Below are 23144 nucleotides of genomic sequence, written 5' to 3'. Positions count from 1 at the left end.
TTTCTAGGACTTTCTGAGTAGCCAGAAAACCTGCCCCAAAATCTCATTCTAGTGCACTTTAGTATTCTAGTGATTGTAACTGTAAGAACAGTTCGACTGTGGGTTACCATAGTTACCAATCCGTGAGGGAGGGCGGGGGAGTGAAGCAAATAAGGGAGGGGTTGAGGAGGAGAGAAAGGAGGGGGGAATCAGGTGAGGGAGGGGAGGGGGGATGGAGGCGCGATGGATTTTTACTCACGCGCTGTCCAAGCGCGCGCTTACACCCTGAGGTGTCGGTTTTTATCGCCTCAGCTCTTTCAGCGAAAATATAACAAAATATTATTTTCTGTATATATAATTTTTATACATAAAAAAAAACATTTAATGGAGTCCTGAGAAGAAGAAAATCCGGTTCTCGATACTTTCCCATTCGGAAAATGATTTTTTGCTGAACATTTCGGTGTGAATTGACTTTTTTTTTCTTTCGACGATAGCGACAAATCCTTCTTCTTGGTTCAATGGAGGAAAGGACACTTGGATGTGTTTAAAAGAAAAAGAAGAGAAAAAAACGAGAGAAAGAATGTGTGTAAAGCCGCCTCAGGTGTTCGAGTCGCGGGCAGCGCGGAGTTGACCATGCTCACCTGTTTCTCCGGACACGGTAACTCGAGTGCTGAGCAGGAGGGCATCGGCGGTGCCACGGTGCTCCTGGCCGCCCTGATGATGATCCTGGTGGTCGTGGTGGTGGTGGGAAACGCGCTGGTCATCTTCGCCTTTGTCGTGGACAAGAGCCTCCGAAATCAGAGCAACTACTTCTTCCTTAATTTGGCAATATCTGATTTTCTGGTTGGTAGGTACAGTAGTGTGTTATATCAACTTTACATTATTGTTATTATTATTATTATTATTATTATTATTATACAAATGAATAAGCAGGGTATCATTGAACTACCAAAGAACTCAACCTCATGTAATGACATTGTGTATAATACAGGATAATAAATGGCAACAAATATTGCCTTTCTTTCTTTCTTTCTTTCTTTCTTTCTTTCTTTCTTTCTTTCTTTCTTTCTTTTCTTCTTTCTTTCTTCCTTCCTTCCTTCCTTCCTGTCATGGTTTCTTCATCACTTTAGGTTCCTTTCTTTCCTTCCTTCCTTCCTTCCTTTCTTTCTTTCTTTCTTTCTTTCTTTCTTTCTTTCTTTCTTTCTTTCTTTCTTTCTTTCTTTCTTTCTTTCTTTCTTTCTTTCTTCCTTCCTTCCTTCCTTCCTTCCTTTTCTATCCTCCCATTGAACAACCAGGTTTCCCAGTGCAATTCTTACTACTAGAAATATTCATCTGAGCTGAGGATACATCTTCTCTCTCCTCCCCACTCCAATCTTCACCGCTATCCGAAGGCTCGTTTGGCCCACAATTACGTGGTCATTGTTGTATTGTCACTTGCGCATCACTGCCTCCCACACACACACACACACACACACACACACACACATGCCTGAGGGTTTCGTCGAACTCCGAGACGTCTTGTCATCTCCTCCGGTTTGTTTCGGCCTCATGAGCAGTCCTTGCACCCGAAAGTGATCGAACAAACAACAGAAATTGGGGTTGTTCTGCTAAATGACTTCAGAAACTGCCAGTCCTATTATCTTTTCATGTCTCACACACATTACACACACTCTCACATGGACAGGTGCACCATGAATGGTTTTGTGGGAAAGCTTATGGTTATAACTTCTACCTTTTTGTATTGTGTCCGCTCTCTTATTCTATATAACCGGCTGTTATTTTTTTTCAGGCTACACTCAGATGATGAGAAATGGATGCTAAGTGCATGCTCGGTTCTCTCCAATAGGTTTTTTGGGTCCTGTCAGTTCTAATCAGTTGGCTTGAGCGAGAGTGAAAGCCTGTCATCGATTCATTTGAAGGCTTGCAGCCACTCTTTTGCTTTTTTTTTGTCGAATTTGAAATCTTGCATGCCTCAGACATCAAAACGTCACGTTCCACTTGATAGCTGTGGGTGTTCCAGGAGAGCTTCAAAGTGGCCAATTCCCATAGCGAAGAGAATCTAGACGGAGGTAGTTAAAACTCTTGACTGGTATCCGATCACCGGAGGAATTCTCGCCGAGATTTAAAGTGATGAAGCGATGATAAGGCTTCATCTATCCTGAAAATTGCCCTCCTCACCCTCACCCTCACCCTCACCTCTTCAATAATCCCACCTAGAGGTGAATGCCGGTGCATCCTCCAGGGATGAGGACTTAATGAGGTTTTTTGTATTCAGTTGCGAAAGAGCTCTCAAATAAATGAGCTGTGCGGCTCGTTTTCATCCGCAGAGGAAGCGGTTGCAGGAAAGTATCACTTTCTTTTCTTCTCGACACAATGTTTTTGACTGCGGAGATGAGCGACACTTTGTGCTGCATAGTGGGCCACGCGTCAGATGATCTCTGAGAAAAAGTTGAGCTACGTTCATTGTTTGACCGATCGCTGTATGTTGAGAATGAAAAAAATGCTAATTTTGACGCTTCATTATATCAAGTCATTGTGTTCCGTGCTGTCGTTATTGTTTGTTCAGGGGCGTTCTGCATCCCCGTCTACATGCCCTACATCTTGACAGGCCGATGGATGCTGGGTCGGGGCCTCTGCAAGCTGTGGCTCGTGATGGACTATCTGCTCTGCACCGCCTCCGTCTTCAACATAGTCTTAATCAGCTACGACCGCTTCCTGTCCGTCACCAGAGCTGTACGTATCAATTCAGCACACACTGACCACTGTATACACACGTCAATAATGAAGTGTTGGACAAATCCCTGTTAGGTTTTTACAAATACATTCAGTAGTGCAATTAAGCATTTTATAAGTAAAAGTTACAAGCTTATAATATGAATTTATATGCCACAACGCTGAAGTACGTCAAGCGCCGGTGTTCAACTCCTCCAGGGTCGATTTCTTTGATCATCATTCTCAGAGAGTCTTGAGAAACATCTCGTCGAATAGCACGCAGATGTAACCATCGATATTATTGGAGCCACTGGGCGCCATTTCAGACTGCGCAAAAGAGGCAATTTCCTCAATGTTCCTCAATTCCTTACTGCCAAATCCAAACCTAAAGTACAATTTAACTAAACCATACACATCCATTTTATGCAAAACAGCAAAACGTTTCTCATAATACTGTGATTTTTTCTATAAATTTCACCACTTTTATCTCATATTGCTACGACTTCATTCTCAAAATATTTTGACTTTATTCCGCATTTTAGTTTTTTGCTATTTAATATCATTCCAATGCATATACCTCCTTCACATTTACGCACAATGTTTTGGGACTTTTTGCACATAAATCAGAGCAAATCACTATGTACTTATAAACAAAAGACATATATTCGTTTTTTTCTTGCACAGCTAGACTTCGCATTTGAAGTTTCGAGACGTCTACATTGCACTAGTTTCCGGTTTTGGCACATAAACCATTTTAAACTCCCCAAGTTTACAAGAATCTCTCTGATGGACTTGCAGTCCTTCATACATTCTCATTAAAGTGCAAGTCAGTGGATTGTCTAGGCTATGTACTGCCTTCTTAAGTTGTTTTGGCTGTATGTTTGGGGTCATTGTCTTGTTGAAACTTTAGATTCTATTCCTTGGAACGTCGGAAAGGGATGTTTCCTGGCCCATTAGATTACGTTCTTGTCTTATATGTTTTGCTACATTTCCCCATTCATGTTTTCTTTGAGGTAGTGTAATAGCCCTGTACTGTTTGCACAGACGCAGTCCTGTATTGTGTCACTCCTACGTCTGCAATTCAATTTACACGTGTTTTTTTATGATTGACAAAAAGTTCTAGTTTTGTCTGAATAGACACTATTGTTCCCCATGAGTTATGATTTGTCTAAATTGTTTTCAGTGCATATCAGAGGTACAGAGAGTCGTACTTGACTTGAATTTTTAGTCCTATGAGCTTTGTAACTTTTTATGCTATCGAACCGAAAGAGATCTTTAAAGTCTTTGCAATGACCTTGTGGCATTAAAAAAAAAAAGTGTAGTTTCATATGAAAACTGCGTAAACATTAATAAATGCTGTATGCCCTTTCTGCCCCTCAATGCTGTTACAGCCTTCAGTTTTCTGTGAGGGCTTTCCACTAGATTTTGGTTAAAAATTTCCAATTCAGCTAGTAGAGCACTATTGAGGTCAGGCCATGATGTAGGGAATCAAGGCCTGGTGAGCAGTCAGCCTTTAAAATCAGCCAATTCAGCTGTTCAATGTTGTTGAGGTCAGATCTCTTTGCAGGTCCCTTTTCTTCCTCACCAGCCATGGCAATTTATGGATTTATGGACCTTGTTCTGTCATGCTGTTACATGTTTGGGCTTCTTAGCTCACACAATGACAATAAAGCATAATCAAGTGCTCCCAGGTTGGGAGAAGAAACACATCTGGGTGTGATGGTTATGATTTGAGTTGGATTTTTTTCCCCGTTTTTTTTTTTTTCTGCTTGATACATTTTTTGCATTTTTTATTATTTCAAATAAACACTTTTTTGTTCATTTTTCATAACAAAAACAAAAAAGACATTATATTAGGGGTGTAACGGTACATAAAATTCACTGTTCAGGACCTCAGTTTTTAAGTCACTGTTCAGTTCAATTTCACTACGGTTAGGGGAAAGAAATGCAGTTTTATTAATTTTATCAATGCAGTTTATTATTATTAAAATTAGTGAACATCAACTGTTGAAATTTTATTTCATAATTTTGTGTGTAATAATTAATAATTATGTGTGTCTGTGTGTGTGTGTGTGTGTGTGTGTGTGTGTGTGTTTTACATTTAATAGATATTTTCTACTTAAGTATTCTACTTATTTCAGCATGCTTTAACAAATGTCTTCTTTTCATCCTCCTTTATTCATTCACTTCCTCGATATGCGGAGATCTTTCTTGATATCTATTAAAATTATCATGAGCCCAAAACCTTCTTCAAAAGAAATCTTACAAATAAGGCCATCGTTGTTGTGGCAAATTGCAGTCAGGAGTTTCTTCATCATTTATTCCTTTAAAAATGTTCTGCTTGCTGTTGAACTGACGCTGAACTGTATGTTGGTGATAAGTAGATACACCGAGCGGCAATCAAAACTAATTCAAAACAGAGCGAGTGCTCGACCCTGATTGGTGGGTGAAGTATTTATTCAATCGTAAATAAAAAGAAACGACTGATTTTGCAAAATGTAGTTGAGTAAAAAGTGAGATATTTGACTTTAACATGTAGTGAAGTTGAAGTAAAAGTCTCGCCAAATGGAAATAGTTTAGTAAAGTACAGATTTGTGAAAAAGCAACTTAAGTACAGTAACAAATTACGTTTAATTCGTTACAGTCCACCACTGCATTTTGGTATTTATGAGACAACAAAATATTGATCCAAAAAGAATTGTCTATTCCTGCAGTAAGATGTGTTCAATTATGAAACAGATTAAAAAGACAATTGTTTCTTGCAGCCGTGGTTCGTAGCATGTATCAGATGACAGACCGTTGTCGATGATTTTCTTGTGGTATCTCCCATAGGATGTAGCTGCATTTTGTTTTTTATCAAACAGCACAGAGTTTGACACAAGAGTGACACAAATCTTCACTTTATTCTGTGATTTCCAGAACACCTACACAAAATGTCACACAGTGTGTGTCAACACAAAATCCAAAGGAAGAACATGAGATAAATGAGTAAATATAAAATGTTCCACTCATATCTTATTTCTTATAACCTTAAAAAAAAAAACACCAGTAACTTACAGCCCAAAGTGTTTATTTGGTTTGATAGTGTTTTGTCTGAAACTGTTGCACAAACTCAGATTGCACAAGTATAAAAATAGTCTCTCGACCTCTTTTGATACATGGCACATCACTGTAACGAGGCTGTCCCTTCTTGCTCTCCTTTCCATCCTGCTCGTGTTTGTTGTCAGAGCGTGGGTTTTGTTGCTAACCCCCGAAGCTAAATTAAAACAAAGTAATATATATTCACTGAGCCTTGTTTTGACCTCCTTAATATCCAGTAAAAAAAGAGTTGGATGAAAGTGAGCCCTTATGTAACATTCCTCACCACCATGAAAAAGGCTCATCCTAAAAATAAATACACCAAACAACATGGGAGCAATAAAACGCTGTGACAAGGCGATATTAGCAAGGGAAAAATTAGCGATCCAAACAGGAAATAGCAAGTTAAAACTGCTATTTACTCATGTTTTTACATAGCGTACTCATCAAATACTTGTTTTCCCGCATTATTAGGGACACGCCATAATGCAGGAATAGAAACAAGACAGGAGATTTTGGAAATGAAAATGTTACAGGATACAGGCTATGAACAGATTGACACTGACATTTATATTCGGAAAGAGCTCAATTATTTACTGTTTCGTTCTCATGTGAAAGCCGAGGTTCAGAAGATCGGCATCCTCTATGCAGTTCTTTTCGCTAGGGTATGAAAGTCAAAAATCTCATCCTAGTCGAATACACAGTCATTTAGTGATGATTACTAACAGATAATGTTGTGTTCATACATCAGCCCTACAAAGGCCAGCTGACACAATACCTTCAATACTGAGATTTTCTTTTTCTCTACTCAAGCTACAGCATTGGATAGGACTGAAAAAGAAAGATGGTATTTAAAATAGAAGGGTTTTTGTCACTTTAAGTCCAAGAACTGAACAGTACATCCATTGTTAAGTGTTAATTGTACATTTGCACTCCTATAATAAGTTTATTATATATATATATATATATATATATATATATATATATATATATATATATATATATATACACACACATATACATACAGTGAACAGTTAATCTGTAATCAAGTAGTGAAAAGTAAATCCATTGTTAAGTAGTGAGCAGTACGTTCATTGATAAGTACTAAACAGTACGTCTATTGCTAATAGTGAACAGTACATACTTCATTTAGTAGTGAACAGTACATCTGTTGTTAAGAAGTGAACAGCACATCCGTTGTTAAATAGTGAACAGTACATCTATTTATTAGTAGTGAACAGTACATCTGTTTTTAAGTAGTGAACAGTACATCTATTTATTAGTAGTGAACAGTACATCTGTTGTTAAGAAGTGAACAGTACATCTGTTTTTAAGTATTGGAACAGTACACCCGTATCTGTCATTTATTACTGAACAGTAAATCTGTTTTTAATGATTGAACATTACATCTATTGTTAAGTAGTAAACAGCACATCCGTCATTAAGTAGTGAACAGCACATCTATTGCTATGTAGTGAACATTAAATCTATTTATAAGTAGTGAACAGTACATCTATTGTTAAGAAGTGAACATTAAATCTATTTTTAAGTAGTAAACATTAAATCTTTTTATAAGTAGTGAACAGTACATCTATTGATAAGTATTGAACATTAAATCTATTTATAAGTAGTGAACAATACATCCTTCATTAAGTAGTGAACATTCCATCTACTGTTAACTAGTGAACAGTATGCCTATTGGTAGGTAGTGAACATTAAATATGTTGTTAAGTAGTGAACAGCACATACGTCATTAAATAGTAAGAAGTACTTCCATTGTTAAACAGTGAACAGTACATCTGTTGTTAAGTAGTGAAAAGTACCTGGGTCGATGATTTGAACAGTACATCTGTCATAAATGAGTGAACACTACATATATTGTTAAGTATTGAATAGTACTTCCATTGCTAATAGTAAACTGTACACCCGTTGCTAATAGTGAACTGTATGCCCTGTGCTAGTAGTGATCAGTGCATACGGTGAATAAAAAACAAAAACGGTACTGTGGAGAGCTTTCTGGCTCAAGGCAGGAAGAAACAGGAGACAGACAAGTCCACCAAAGAAATAGCTTTATTTACAATTTCTCCTTACCTGCTCTCTATGTCTCTCTCCAGGGGCTCTTGTCTATCCCTTCTTTTATCCTCTTCCCAGGTAGAACAGAGAACACAGATTAGGTAGATTGCAAACACGTGTGTGATTCTCACCGCTTGTTCTCTCTATCTCTTTCCTCCATTCATAAACAGGCGCTCGGCCACGCCCCCCACTGCCAAAACTACATCCGTCATTAAATAGTCAACAGTACATCAGTCATTAAATAGTGAACAGTATATTCATTGTTAGTAGTGAACAATACATCCATCGGTAAATAGTAAACAGTCCATCATTCATTAAGCAGTGAACCATACATCCACTGCTATTAGTGAACAGTACGTCCCTCGTTAAGTAGTGAATAGTACATCTGTAGCGACTTATTGAACAATACATCCTTCATTAAATAGTGTAGAGTAAAACCTTCGTTAAGGAGTGAACAGTGCATCCAATTATAACACTGAACAGTACATACTTTGTTAAGTAGTGAACAGAATGTCTTTCTTAAGTAGTGAACAGTACACCTGTCGTTAAGTAGTGAACAGTACACCTGTCGTTAAGTAGTGAACAGTACACCTGTCGTTGAGTAGTGAACAGTACACCTGTCGTTGAGTAGTGAACAGTACACCTGTCGTTAAGTAGTGAACAGTATTTATTTAGCTAACAGTGAACAGTAAATACTTTGTGAAGAAATGAACAGCACACTCGTTGCTTACTATTGAACAGTACATCCATTTCTAATAGTAAAGAGTACATCTGTCATTAAGTAGTAAACAGGATATCCATTGCTAATAGGAAAGAGTATGTCCGCTGCTAATAGTAAACAGTACATCCTTCATTAAGTAGTGAACAGTATATCCGCTGCTAATAGTGAACAGTACATCCTTTGCTAACTGTTGAACAGTACCTTTATTGCTAATAGTAAACAGTATATCCAATGTTAAGTATTTAACAGTTCATCCATTGCTTATAGTGAACATTACAGCCTTTGTAAGTAGTGGGCACTTCATCTGTTGTTAATCGTGAACAGATTATCTATTGCCACATAGTGAATAGTGAAATCATTGCTTCCAGTGAACAGTGTATTCATTGCTAAAGAGTGAACAAAAGATGATGTATATCCATCATTAAATTTATCAAAGAAAGAAGAAGAAAGGATAGAGTTAAAGTACATGAACAGAATCTGCACCGATCAGGCATAACATTATAACATTATGAGCGGTAAAGTGAATAACACTGATTATCATCATGGCACCTGTTAGTGGGTGGGATATATCAGGAAGCAGTTGAACATTTTGTCCTTAAAGTTGATGTGTTAGAAGCAAAATGAGAATCTGAGCAAGTTTGACGAGGGACCAACACAATATTAGGCAGGTGGTGATAATGTAATGCCTGATCAGTGTACATCTTAACTTCAAAAAGATTTTCTGATGTTTAATTAGTAATCTTATGGCACATGGAGTGCTGGAGTGCTTTCTGCTGGTAAGAGCAGAACTGCAGAACTTTGTGCTTATAATCCAGCAACGGGAGCAATTGAGATAACAGAATAATTAATTCTGCAGTAAAATTTGACTGGAGATTATTTATACGTGATACCAGTTTTAAAAAGCTCTTTGAAGATTTAAATGTACAATTAAAGATGTTTAATATCAGCCACAAATACAGTGTCACTTCTGAATAAATATAGAGATAATTATTCGGGTATAAAAATGATAGTGACTAAAGGGCAGAGTGTGTAATACACCAGGGAAGCTTGAATACTTGTTGAATGCGCTATTCATTAAAAAGCCAAACGAGTAAAAAGTGGTTCTGGAAGTCTGTAACAATACAGCTGTGACTGGATGAATGTCAATTTAGAAGGCTCTTTTATTCACCATTAGTCCATAGAACCCCAGTGAACAGACTAACCCTGAAAAGCTCTCGAGAGGAAGTCATCCGAGGCATGGGATGCATAGCTAATAATTTCTTGTTTAGCTGAAATCTATCCTGCTTAACAGGAAGTGAAGCCCAGCTGTGAGCCAGTAAAGTGAATCAAGGCAATCTTTTTAACAGCATTCAGATTTGAAAAGCCTGAACGATTCCTTGCCATCTAAAAGGTTTGAAATAATTCAGCCAATCTTCTCCAAGCTGTCAGGCACTGCAGATGGAGCAAGCAAATTACCTGAAAAGTCCTAGTTGCTGAACATTTCCTGCTTTCTCAGCATTTTTGCAGCTACTTAAATACAAAATACTATTACTTCAGTATTTCAGTATGATATCAATATTGATAATTGCATTCTTGATTTAATATGTGTTATAAATAAAATAGTGAGTTGGTGAATTATCATGCATTGTGCATGGTTTTGGTCAATAATAACCTTATCTGTGCATTAGATGTACAAATAAAATCCAAATGAAAACAGTGGAAGTATTTCTAGTGTTCAATCCTGTGTTCGGACTAAAGGGTGAGGCTTGAGCTGGATGATACAGTACAGACCAAAAGTTTGGACACACCTTCTCATTCAAAGAGTTTTCTTTATTTTCATGACTATGAAAATTGTAGATTCACACTGAAGGCATCAAAACTATGAATTAACACATGTGGAATTATATATGGAATTATTTACATAACAAAAAAGTGTGAAACAACTGAAAAATGTCATATTCTAGGTTCTTCAAAGTAGCCACCTTTTGCTTTGATTACTGCTTTGCACACTCTTGGCATTCTCTTGATGATCGATCGATCTATCTATCTATCTATCTATCTATCTATCTATCTATCTATCTATCTATCTATCTATCTATCTATCTATCTATCTATCTATCTATCTATCTATCTATCATCGCTAACGGTGCGTTCTGTGGCGCGCTCTTCGCCATTGTGTGATCATTTTTATCCTTTTGATTATCGCAGTGTTTTCTCTGCCTACTTTAGAGCAGAAGTCGCTAAACATTTTCTGCGTCTCGTGATCAAACCTCAGCCATGAAAACTCTTTTTTTCAAAAGTCTTTTGCCATTTTGATTTATGTTTTCACTGACTGACATAGAAAGATGGTCTTCAGTGTCTCTGTCGTTCTGTCTCCCTCCAACGCTGGCACAACTGGAGCCTGCTTTTTTTACTAACAGGTGCATCATCAGCGGAAAAGTTGGACAGAGATGGAGACTGTTTAAGAAAGTCTTGAAATTTTTGCTTGAAATGCCCGGTTATTTTGCCACTTTAACTCAAGCGTAGGTTACAAACAAGCAGATTTTACAGTAAATTATTACATAACATAGGCAAAAATATTTCTCGCAAATTAATATTTTTGGTCGCAGTCTAGAGCCCTGAAGCACACATCAAATGTCTTTGAATAGCGAGTATAAATAAACTGTGTTCATTAATTTTCTTCCCCAGGACTATTGACATTTTTACATATACATTATATGGGCTAAAATATTGGGACACCTGACTTGTCCATTCATATGTGGATCATCTCGAAACTGTTACCACAAAACTGGGGGCACACAATTGTATAGGTCTTCTGATGCGATAACATTAGGTTCTGAACTATTAGGCCCGAACCTGTTCCAAAATGACATTACCCCTGTACACAAAGCCAGCTCCATTAAGATATGGTTGCATAGATCTCCTGCTCTAGAACTCTGACCTCAACCTCATGGGTTATATCAGTAGGAGAATGCTGAGGATGGAGCCGCCAGGAAGGAGGAAAAGAGGAAGGCCAAGGAGTAGGTTTATGGATGTGATGAGGGAAGACATGCGGGTAGTTGGTTTGAAAGAGGCAGATGTAGAGGACAGAGAAGTGTGAAGACGGATGATCCGCTGTGGCGAACCCCTAATGGGAGCAGCCGAAAGAAGAATAAGAAGAAGATCAGCAGGGTTTTCTAATTCCAATCATAACACTGAGCAACAGTTTTTCACTAATGGATTTATTAAGCCAGGATTACACAGACTCAACCTGAAATTAGTTACAGTCAGCGTATGTGTTTAACGAACGAAATGATTATTAAGTCCGATGTGTCAGATTAGGGTTTGATTTTTACGTGAATAGGTTTAGCAAACTCGATTAAACAGTGTTACATTTTTACTTTATTCCACGGCATGTTTGCATGATTTTGAAACTGTGTAAAAGATCGACCTGCAGCAGTCTGGAATAATTCTCATTAATCTCACTGAACATGTACAAGAGATTTGAGCTCACTGATGAAGAGTTTGTAAACCTCCAACCTAAGTCTTATTACACTAGAGCATAGGGTCAGTATGATTAGCAGTTATATGTGTAGTAAAGATGCGAAGGCTGCAGTCATTTCAATTGTAATTCGATATTAGACCCGTGAGACTGCACAATTTTAACCTCAGAGTTCACTTCCTTTAGTTCCTTCTTTTGTCCTTCCACATCACACTTCAGAATGTAATTAGCTGTAATCTGTATTCAGTTGTGTTTCTTTACTCGGCGATTATTATTCAGTTGTGTTTGTGCCTGTGAAATTGTTGCTTTAAGTAGTTGAAATAATGCAATTAAACATATCCAGTTTGAATTATTATTAACGCTAGGAAATCATCTTCAGCATAAATATTAGTTTGTCGCTTGCATGCACTACATTGCCAAAAGTTTGTGGACACCTGGTAATAAGTATGGCATGTGCTTTTTAAACATAAGGTTCCACATTTAGTCTCAATTTGCTCTGATAATTCTCTCCACTCTTCTGGAAAGATGTGCTATTAGATGTTGGAGTGTGCTTGTCAGCCACAAGCGTGTTAGTGAAGTCAGATACTGATGTAGGTGAGGTGAGGAGGCCTGGGGTACAGTCAATGCCACCCAAGATCTTCCTCTCCAAAACCATGTTAACCATATGTTCAAAGGGCATTGTCCTGCTGGAACAGGTTTGGGTTTCCAAGTGCAAGTAAATGCAAAATTTTATTATAACTCATCACTGACTGCACCCCCCCGGCCTCCTCACCTCACCTACTTCATGTATCTCACTTTACTAACACCCTTGTGATTTAATGAGCTTAAATCTCTACAAGCTTTTCAAAAATCTAGTGGAACATCTTCGTAGAAGAGTTGAGGTTATAATAACAATGGAATTGTATGTTCAAAAACACAAGTCTCACGGTCAGGTGTCCACAAACTTTTGTCCATGTAGTCTATGTGTTCTGTTAGATTTGGGAGAAAATGTTATAAATTTAATTGCTTATATAAATGCAATTTAAGTATCTATCACAAGCGTTATCAATGTACATAGTATTAATGCAGTTATGTTATAAGATCTCGTGCATATTGTCCTAGACAGGAATAAAAGACTATAGGATAGAATTTTAATGGGGTGATGTTGCTGCCCCATGATGCCAGAGTCCTGCGTTTAGTTTGACTTTATTCCGGGGAATTTTATACGATAGTCATGCTGGATATACAAACAAATTAGTATAATTTGTTAATACAACCGAATTCATTCATATTGAAGTCTATTATTTTTTTAGTGCATGCTAGGAAATTTTGAATCTTGGATTGAATACTTGGATCACTTGTATTTCAGAAAAATGTACAGTACAGTATAAACAGTTGTCTGGACAACATAGATCATCCTGCATTAAATATATTTTTTATATATTTCACCAGATGCTCACAACTAGAAATGACATTGTAATCTTCTAGCTGATTTTCCTTCTAACATCTAACATATTTCTATATAATGCACTATTACTCATATGTGAGACCATATTGCAGAAATGACTACCCATCTGGATAAAAACACAATTTGCTCAGCAGTATTGCACAAACAGATTGTCAAGAACCATAAAATGCCTACTCATGTACTGTAATTGCTTATAATGACTTTGCTCAGCTTCACACACCGCTCCTAGAAATGGAAGAAATCAACTTTTAATTTTGTACAAAATCCTGCTCTGAGATTGGGAACTTGAATTTTAAAATTATTTCCAAAAGATTTTCCATTTTTCTAAAAACAATTGCACAACCCCACAGGAAACTTTTCATGGTATTTATCTTTTTTTTTAATTAGTAAAGCTTAAAGTTACTTATTTTACCTGCAAATTGAGCTCAGTTTCCATCAGAGGCATCATTTGAGGCCTGTTTTAAGATTTTATTTTAGCTGTAAGAACTGGTTTTAAGGTTGCCCAACAAAAAATACTCAACAATCACAAGTACTTATGTCTTTTTACTAAGTTATTCTGTAGTTTGGTTTCAGTATCTCATTTTAAATTTCTTTTAGTGCTCATTAACAATTAATACATTCAATAATGTTTTATGTTGCAATAACAAATAATTTTGAGAAGCAAGTAATGATTTTGCTTCGTTTTTGCAATGTAACTATTGTGTTCAGTCTTCATTTGAATAAATAGTTGTTGACAATGCGCATGTATGCACGATCTTGATCTTAATAATAATCTTGTTTTTAGTTTCAATGCTTTGTCTCATTTTAACACAAAATATATAATGACGATGAGGAAGAGGAATTCTTCTGTTTAGTAGCTCTGGTTTTAAGATCTTTTTGCACAAATTTAGAAAAGCAAACTTGCTAGTTTTAAGTTAATTACACTGCCAACTGCTTGGAATATTTTTTTATGCAAATTTTGCAAATTGTTTTCTAAAGATTAGATATGTTTTCTTATTTTAAAAAAAATCTTACCAAGTGTAACAATCTTACTGCACTGGCAGACTTTTTTCTAATCCCTATCTTTGTAAATCGTGTATTTATTTCTTATATTTAGATGATTTTTTTTTTTTAAATTGCAGTGTAGTAGTAATATACTGCTAAATCTTTTGAACCTAGAGATAGTGGTGGTGGTGGTGGGGTTTATTTTCTATAAAACTGTTTCTAAATTATGAAAAGAGCCTAAAATATATTTATTGATGATATTACTAGTGATATATTTGCAAAACACATTTCAAGATACCATTCATATTTTAATCACACTATTTTAATTGCTGCTTTTAATTCTTTAATTCTATAAGCAGAGTGACATCCTGTTTTTCTAAAAGCAACCACACACTCTTGGGATTAATGTATCCAAAGCATATTCTGCCTTTTCATACCTAATAAGGGTGTTTTTTTGTTATGTTTTGTTTTTTTCGTACGATTCCTGAATAGCGGAGTAATCCAGTTCATCACGTCAATGGTGACTCCTTTTTAAAATTGCTTGCGAGTGTGTTTCATCAGACATTAATGAACCTTTAGTGTAAACCTAACATTTTAGAAGAGTTGAGCCTCGAATTAATTTTTTTTTTCTTGTGATTTGAGTGTTTCTGTGACATTTCTAGGGAAATGCTGAGCAACTTGAGATATGAACTAACACAAATACGAGGGGGGGGGGGCTTAATCACGGTACCTTATACAAAATAGCATTTCAGCCTTTCAGCAATTGAATTTAGATAAAAAGAGACATGCACAAGAAGCATCCTGTCTGAACAGGAATGAAAAATGATACCCGATTATGTAAATGTGCAAACACACCAAGGTTTTATGTAATCTCTGAACTTCCAGCTGTAGCACTGTGAAGCGTGAAATGCTCTAATAAAAGTTAGGAATAGCTGTGGACCGGTACCATCATGCCACTTTTCCCCCTCGAGGCAACCTTCATTTCCAATTGTAGTGAAAGAGGTATATCGTGAGAATTCTCCTTAAGGACTTGCACTTTTCCATTGGCAAACAGAAGCAGATGATTGCTTTTCTTTGCCGAAGCCTCATTTGTCATCTTTCGAAAAAGGAAGGAGCCATTGTACTTTCTTTCTGTTTAGACTCGGGAGCATTAACAGCTGCACAGTAACACCGCTGCGATCCACCACTAGATAAAACCTGCCAGGATCTACCAAAAAATAAAAGTATAGAACTTGATTTTGTATTCATGGGTTCGAAATTCTGTAATTATTCAATGACGCCATTAATAGCCACCACTTTTACTATGAAATAATGAGCCCTTCTTTATAAGAAAGGTATTAAACTCACTAAGGCATGTGAGGAAAATAATCTATGACAGAGTGGAGTGAAGGAGCTTGACAGAAATCAGAGCTACTCTTTCCACCATGAAGTTTATTTCTTTTCCTTAAAACAGCATGTCAAAGTGTTTTAGTTTACCACAGTAATTGGCTAACGATGGCAATTTAAAATTCTATTACTAAATACAGTAAAACCACGTTGTACGAGCGTAATTCGTTCTTGAAAATTGCTCGTGTCCATTTGCTCGTACGTTCGAACTAATTTTCCCCATAAGAATGAATGTAAAAGTGATTAAATCCCTTCCGAAACTTCATTCGATTATTTCTGCATTTAAAAAGTATTTGTAGCCTATTTTAACAAACAAATACACCGCAAATGACCGTAATGTAAACATAATTTAACACTTACCCATGTGGTAGTGGTTGATTGCGAGCGTGAGAAGCACCACGCTCATAAGCTTTGTGGTTTCCATGGTAATTCTATTTACTTTCGTTTTCACAGCACCATCACTGATTTTCTTGGAAGACATTTCTTAAGATTTCTAGTGAAATAAAAATATATAATGTATGTGTATATATATATAAATATATATAAAAAAAAAAAATGCAAATCATATCAAGTTCGAGTGAAGAGAAAGATTCATGCTAGCGCATCCAAAGACATCTATGTGAACCCTTATCTTTGGGAAAGAAACACATATGGCTGGAAATTCAGGTGTTCCAATACTTTAATCATTATAGTGTATGTATATATGGATTTACATCTTTTTATAAATAGTGAAACACAAATTAACGCATTTCGCTGGTTGGTGTGAAAATTGGTTGTTTGAGTTTTAAGCGACAGGTGTCGTATTAGCTATTAGCAGCACAAGCTAATTGTACTAACTAAACATTTCATATAAAAATGTATTCGTCACATACACACTCATACAGAGTATGACTTGTAAAATATAAGTAAAAAAAAATACTGTACTATAAAAAATATATATACAAATATAAGACAGGTTGGTATGGATATGACTAAGATATTGACAGTAGTCCAGATTTAAAGTGTTGTCGTTTCATTGTCATTGTGTTCAAGTGTCACTGTGGTATTTCAATCCACTGTTAAAGTCCAGTGTTAGTGTTAACTTGTGCAAAAAAAAAGAAATTCCAGGTATTAGGTGCTTTCCTGGTTTCCAAAGTGTGCAAGTTCAATTGCAATTCTGAGGTATAAATTACACTAATGTTAGGAAACAGATTTTCTCCAAATTTCTGACTTACGGACGCAAGAATTTTCTAGTGTTGGCATAAGATCATCAGACGCTGTGTAATCTGATTCAGGTGTTCAGAAATTATATTCTAAAACAACTGGATATCAATGCATGTCTACCTCATAAAAAAGGTGCGCCAGTGTCTGTAAAGTGTTCTCTCTTTCAACTTTAATAAACGACAATATCAAAGGACAACGACTGAGGTTCTATTCAAAACTGCTAAACCAGATCATGGCTTCAAACAGTTTTCATAAGAGAGTTTGTGATCCCTACAGAGAGAGGGTTCAGACTGCTGGGCAAAATTAGTCTCTAGTGTATGCACTGCCTTAGTTCTTTTTTTTCATTTATTCTTTTAACAAAGTGTATAATCATTTAGTAATTTACTTACAGCTCAATGATTTCCCACGTTTTAGAAATAAATGGCACACTCGAAGTGCCATATCCCCGGCCAGAAAAATTCATTCTCATTATATCTCATTATACAGTTCACATAGTGTGACAGTTCGCCAAGTAAATGTAATTGGTTTAGTACTGCATACACCATGCAGATTTTATACTACTCCTAAAGAGTGATCACCCCCTGAACTTGAAATATATATTGCTTTAAGAAAATCATCAACCATGAGGCTCACTAGAAAAGTCATCATATGTGTGGTGGTTAAAATCTCAATACTACCAATATAAAAAGCAGAAATGTTCCAATTAATCCCTAAGATGTTAAATAGGGTTGAGATCAGAGCTCTGTAGCAGGCCACTCAAGACTTTCCACTCCATGCAAACCATATCTCGCTGAAGCAGGCTTTATCCACAGGGACATTCTGCTGGAACAGGTTCGGGTCTCATTGGACAATTTCATGCTACCAAATGCATCCAACAACATCCTACACAATTGTGCGCCTCCAAAATGTGTGCCGACAGTACGAGGAAGAACCACATATGGCTGGAAAACTCAGGTGTCCCAATACTTTTATCCATATGGTATATATAAATTGTAATATAACGGTATATTTCACCAAAAAAACATTGAGTATTAAAACCTTCAGACTCAACTGTACCAGAAAAGTGGAATCTAAAGTGTAGAACAGTTGAGGAATAAGAGCATTTCTCAAGGGCCCAGTAGTGGCGGTTCAGTCCTCTTAGTCATTAGCACACAACTTTACCTACTGCACTAACAGCCTATTTGAGAGTGTACAGAAATGTGGAATGGTGTGGCTCACAGATAACACAATTATCTATCCTGCTGCACATTCGTTTCCACCCCGCCCCCCCCTTCTTTCTACACTGAACAATAGTGATATGATACAGACTTGTGGAAAATGTTTTTAATTTGTCAAAAAAAAAAACACAAAGCAAAGAGATAGTCAGCTATATTTAACTTCTGTTTCTTATGTTCTACTCAATACTGATGGGCAGATCGGATCGTTTTAGCGAATTGACTTCTACAAAATGAACGGATCTTTTTTTTTTGTCTTTTAGTTCATTTTGTTCCTTTAATCAGGAATAAAATAATATGTTACAGTTTCAATAAGCAGATCCCCCAACACACTACATACATGAACTTCGACAATAGTTCCAATCATTTACATATGTATATATAACTATAGTGTGTATGGGAGTCACGTGACAAAATTTTGCGATGCTTTGCACATTCGTTCAAAGTGAACGAATCGTCACTAATAGACAAACCTGTAGCGAGTTTAAGTCTGTCATATGTGTTTATATAAATGCTTGGATTCGTTAAAAGAGACAGAGTTATTTGTTTGGGATCAGTGATCAGGCTGGTTGCATTGAATGTGATTGATTTGTTAAAACGATGCAGTTCATAAGAGTTCTTTGTTTGGACTACGAATATATTGTTTTTTATTTTTAGGTCATCACATTGAAGCGCCACTACTGTAAATTGGGCGAGAAAACTGATTACAATTATATTTTATACATTGGGATACCAGTACAGCGGTGGCAGATGGGGTGGCAATGCTTTATCTTAGGGTGGCAGTTGCTACCCTGTGCCACCCGTAGACGTAATGTAAGAGATCAGGGCCAATCAATTGGACAAAGTAGATCAGTGTTTCAAAGGCAATGATTGAAATTACTCAAAAATTGTCACTTCTAATTGTTTAGAAATGTATAATAATAATAATAAAAAAAAAAGACAACTGATTTTAAAAGAAAATGCTTTTAATTGTCTTAATATTTATATTTTATTTAAATAAACATTACATTAAACTGTCTACAGAATAAAGTAGGCCATTTGTCATTAATATTGCACATGATGTAACAGTACCTCTGCATCTGTGCTGGTGTATCTGCAGATAAAACCACACTTAAATACACACACACACACACTCTCTTTTCTCGGGTGCTTTATTATAGATTATTTTTCCAGCTGATTCAGTCCTGGTTAAAGAGGCAATGTTTGGTATATGTAGAGAGCACATGATTCAAAAGGCTGTTTGAGTGACAGAGAGCCGTGTGACTTCAGGCATGTGTTCCCCTGAGAGATATACCAGCAGGGTTGCCAGTCTAACACTTTTTTACACCAAATTGGAAAAGTTTAGAAACAATGTTGCATGTGGAAAAGTTGTTAAGGCACAGAAATGTGTCTCCTGTTTGTACGGCCAGAATTGTGTTGGGCATTTTACTATAAACAATTTTTAAAGAGTATTTTTGACTAGTTGCTTGGGAGGAAAAATTTGAGACCTTGAAACTGGCAAGCCAGTGAAAGTTGGGCCAGAGAGCTAAAGTTTAGTTAGTCTAATTTTGTTACATTCCAATTGATACAAAATGTTTTGTTATAGAGTTAAAATGTATCTCAGAATCTCTCATTATGTTTCAATTACTGTGAAATTAAAAATTTTAATGAAAATATATTAAGGGTTCCTATGCATTCTGGAAAAGGATGAAAAATACAGTGGAACCTCGGGTTACGAGCGCCCCTGAATACGTAAAATTCAGGTTAAGAGTCGCAATTCATAAAAAATGTTGCCTCTAGTTACGAGAAATTTTTTAGGATACGACGTTAGTTTTTTTACGTATCGCCACGTGCTCTCGCTGCGCTCTCGTGCAGCACATACACATCCGCTCGTCGCTCTAACAGTGTGGAATTACTGAACTTTAAATACTGTACGTATTCCTATCACCATGCCGCCAACAAAGAAGCCTGGGAAAATTTGTATCGGGATACGAGCTTTTCAGGTTAAGAGTAAAGTGATGGAACCAATTAAACTCGTAACCCGAGGTTCCACTGTAATTTGATTTGAATGATTTTCAAGTCTGGATTACTGAAAAATATATTCTGAAAAATATTTGTGTTTTCATACTATTGACCTATTAGATTTTCTAAAATACAAGATTAAGGATTTGTACAATTTTTTTTATTTTATTATAAAACAAAGGCTACGGTTATCCTGATACGTTTGAAAACGGCGTTCGTTTTCAATCAATCATTTCCCAAAAGTTGGTTATACACACCGAATTGTCTGAAAACACATGGGAAACATCAAAGATTCTGATTCTGACATACATCAGAGATTGTAAAGTAAATACATTATAGTTGGAACTTAAATTATTAATCATTATATTAAAGATGTTAAATGTTAAAAATCTTTAGGGAAGTCTGCATATTTGATTCTGGAAAAGTATGGAATTCTGAAATAAATTAAAAAAATGTGTATGTATTGTGTTCACATCAAAGGTTTTGCTGTTCATCCTTTTACTTGATTGTACTGATTGTACGTCCTGTGCGCTCTATTTCCCAGGTGAGGTACAGAGCACAGCAGGGAATGACTCGGCACGCTGTGGGAAAGATGCTGGCTGTGTGGCTGCTGGCTTTTCTCCTTTATGGCCCCGCCATAATCTTCTGGGAAGACATCGCTGGTGAGAGCATCGTTCTGGCTGACGAGTGCTTTGCCGAGTTCTATTGCACCTGGTACTTCCTGCTAAGCGCGTCTACCTTCGAGTTCTTCTCGCCGTTCATCTCAGTGACCTTCTTCAACCTCAGCATCTACCTCAACATCCAGCGGCGAAACAAGAGCCGAGCAGCTCAGCGCGGAGCAGAGAAAGAGGACGGATGGAGGGTGATGGACAGCGGGGCATCGCCCTCATCTGCGGTCTTCTTCGTCAGGACGCGCAAAGTATCCTCCAGCGAACCAGCGGGCGTTTCAGCTGTGATTGAGGAGGACATGGATATTTCTCCGTCCTCCAGTGGAGACCCCAGCTGCAGTCAATCAGTGTCTCTCTCTCTGAAGACTGTCAATAAGAAGAAAGGAGCGTTGAGCTGCTGGTTAAAGACACGCATGGTCCAGTCACAGGTGCCGTCTCGGAACGGGGAGAACTCGCGTCTCTCGCGGGACAAGAAGATCGCAAAATCTTTGGCAGTGATAGTGTGTGTTTTCGGCTTGTGCTGGGCGCCGTACACCTTGCTCATGATCATTCGAGCAGCCTGTAGCGGCACGTGCATAGAACATCACTGGTACGAAGTCACATTCTGGCTCCTGTGGCTTAATTCAGCCATTAACCCTTTCCTGTACCCACTGTGCCACAGCAGCTTTCGCAGGGCCTTCACTAAGATCCTTTGCCCTAAACGCCAGTCTGTCGGGCCGCATGAGGAAACCGCATCCTGCCAGTGACAGCAGACAAGATTTCACCCAGTCTGGGAATGGCAGTGGGAGATTATGTGTGATTATTGAGGCAGCAGGCTATGGAAGCCCATTTCCGCCACATAAAAAAAGTTTGCTCAATTATGACCTTTTCACAAAACTGGCAGAAATAAAGTCGGAACTGCAAGGAAAAAAGTCGTAATTGAGAAATAAAGTCAGAAACTCTTAAAAAACCTTTTATTGGAAGCCCATTCCCACCAAATAAAACAGTTCTAATGTAGACTTTATTTCTCACAATTTTTGAATTATTTCTCACAATTCCACATTTATTTCTGCTAATTCTGAAAAAAAAATAAAATCACAGGGAAAAAAAAAAAAATCTGAATTGTGAGAAATAAAGTCGCTTAATTGTGCATTTACGCCCCCCACCCCCCTGAGATTCACATTAACTATGAATGTTAGCCCTCATAACTGATGAAACCAGGATGTTAAAAGCAATGCATGAGTGTGTACAGTCCATTCTCACCGATTATCCTCCATATTGATGATGTGCATTCAGCTGGACGGATTTCAGAGCTTGACGATGTGAAGGAAGTCTGAGAACAATACACTGCACCTGCACTCTCAACCTAGTCAGTGTTGTTTCTGAGTGTGAGACAAACTGCTGTTAGTTTTGCCATTTCTAAGGAATACGACTCGTGTTTTCACAGGTTGGATTTATAATTTGGAACGACAGCAGAACTCTAGCAAATGTTCTGTTGTTTTAATCTGTCGTTTTAACAAATAATGACAAACGGATTCTCAAGTCGAGCATGTGTGGATGTCTGGACCCACACATGGTGTGTGATTGTATTGTTGGCACTTAAATAATTGAATTGTGACGTTTTTAGAAAATCATTTAAAGTATGATTTAAAAAATATATTTATTCCTGTATATAGTTATGTTTCCTTTGCTTTTCAAGTGATTTGTTGTTTCCATAAATAAACTTGGCATTTTAAAGTGTACACAAATGTCATTAAGTTACAAGCAGGTGTGTCAGTTATAAGCATTATTATCCCTAATGCCTAGTTATTCTTAGTTACTCAAACAATATCTAAAATGTGAACCAGATGATTTTCTGATCTTCCAGACAAGCAGAACCTCCTGTAAATGACCCTTCTGTTTTGCACAGAAATCTGATTTATTCGTCCAGCACATGTTGAACACTAGGACTTAGCAACGCAGCACCGAGCGATCCAGTGACCCATTCCACTCCACACATACTGTAAGTATAAAGCTAATTTTCTGCACATAATATCAAGGCTTTTCCAGTCTTAACAGATCTATTTCATGCACATGTTTCTTAAACATCAACCAGTAGAGTCCCATGCGAACCTGATGGTTCCGCTAAACAGCAATTTCTAGATCAATGCCGTGTGTTACAGTTTTTTCTTAGCTGCTTTGGAGCATTTCTCAGATCAGAAATGAAATTCTCAAACCTACTTGTTCAACCACCAGATCA

The 23144-nt window shown here is 37.1% G+C and overlaps 1 protein-coding gene across 1 annotated transcript; it reads left to right on the top strand.

The window, feature by feature from the left end:
• Positions 1 to 235: 235 nt before the first annotated feature.
• Positions 236 to 22902, top strand: LOC124391303 (histamine H3 receptor). Its single transcript, XM_046857787.1, has 3 exons — positions 236 to 826; positions 2546 to 2712; positions 20803 to 22902. Exons 1-3 carry the CDS (start codon positions 613 to 615, stop codon positions 21670 to 21672), a joined length of 1251 nt encoding a protein of 416 aa, XP_046713743.1. The 5' UTR covers positions 236 to 612; the 3' UTR covers positions 21673 to 22902.
• Positions 22903 to 23144: the final 242 nt, after the last annotated feature.

This window comes from Silurus meridionalis, chromosome 9, assembly GCF_014805685.1.
Source record: "Silurus meridionalis isolate SWU-2019-XX chromosome 9, ASM1480568v1, whole genome shotgun sequence".
Taxonomy (NCBI): Eukaryota; Metazoa; Chordata; class Actinopteri; order Siluriformes; family Siluridae; genus Silurus; species Silurus meridionalis.
This window is presented reverse-complemented; position numbering and strand designations above follow the sequence as displayed.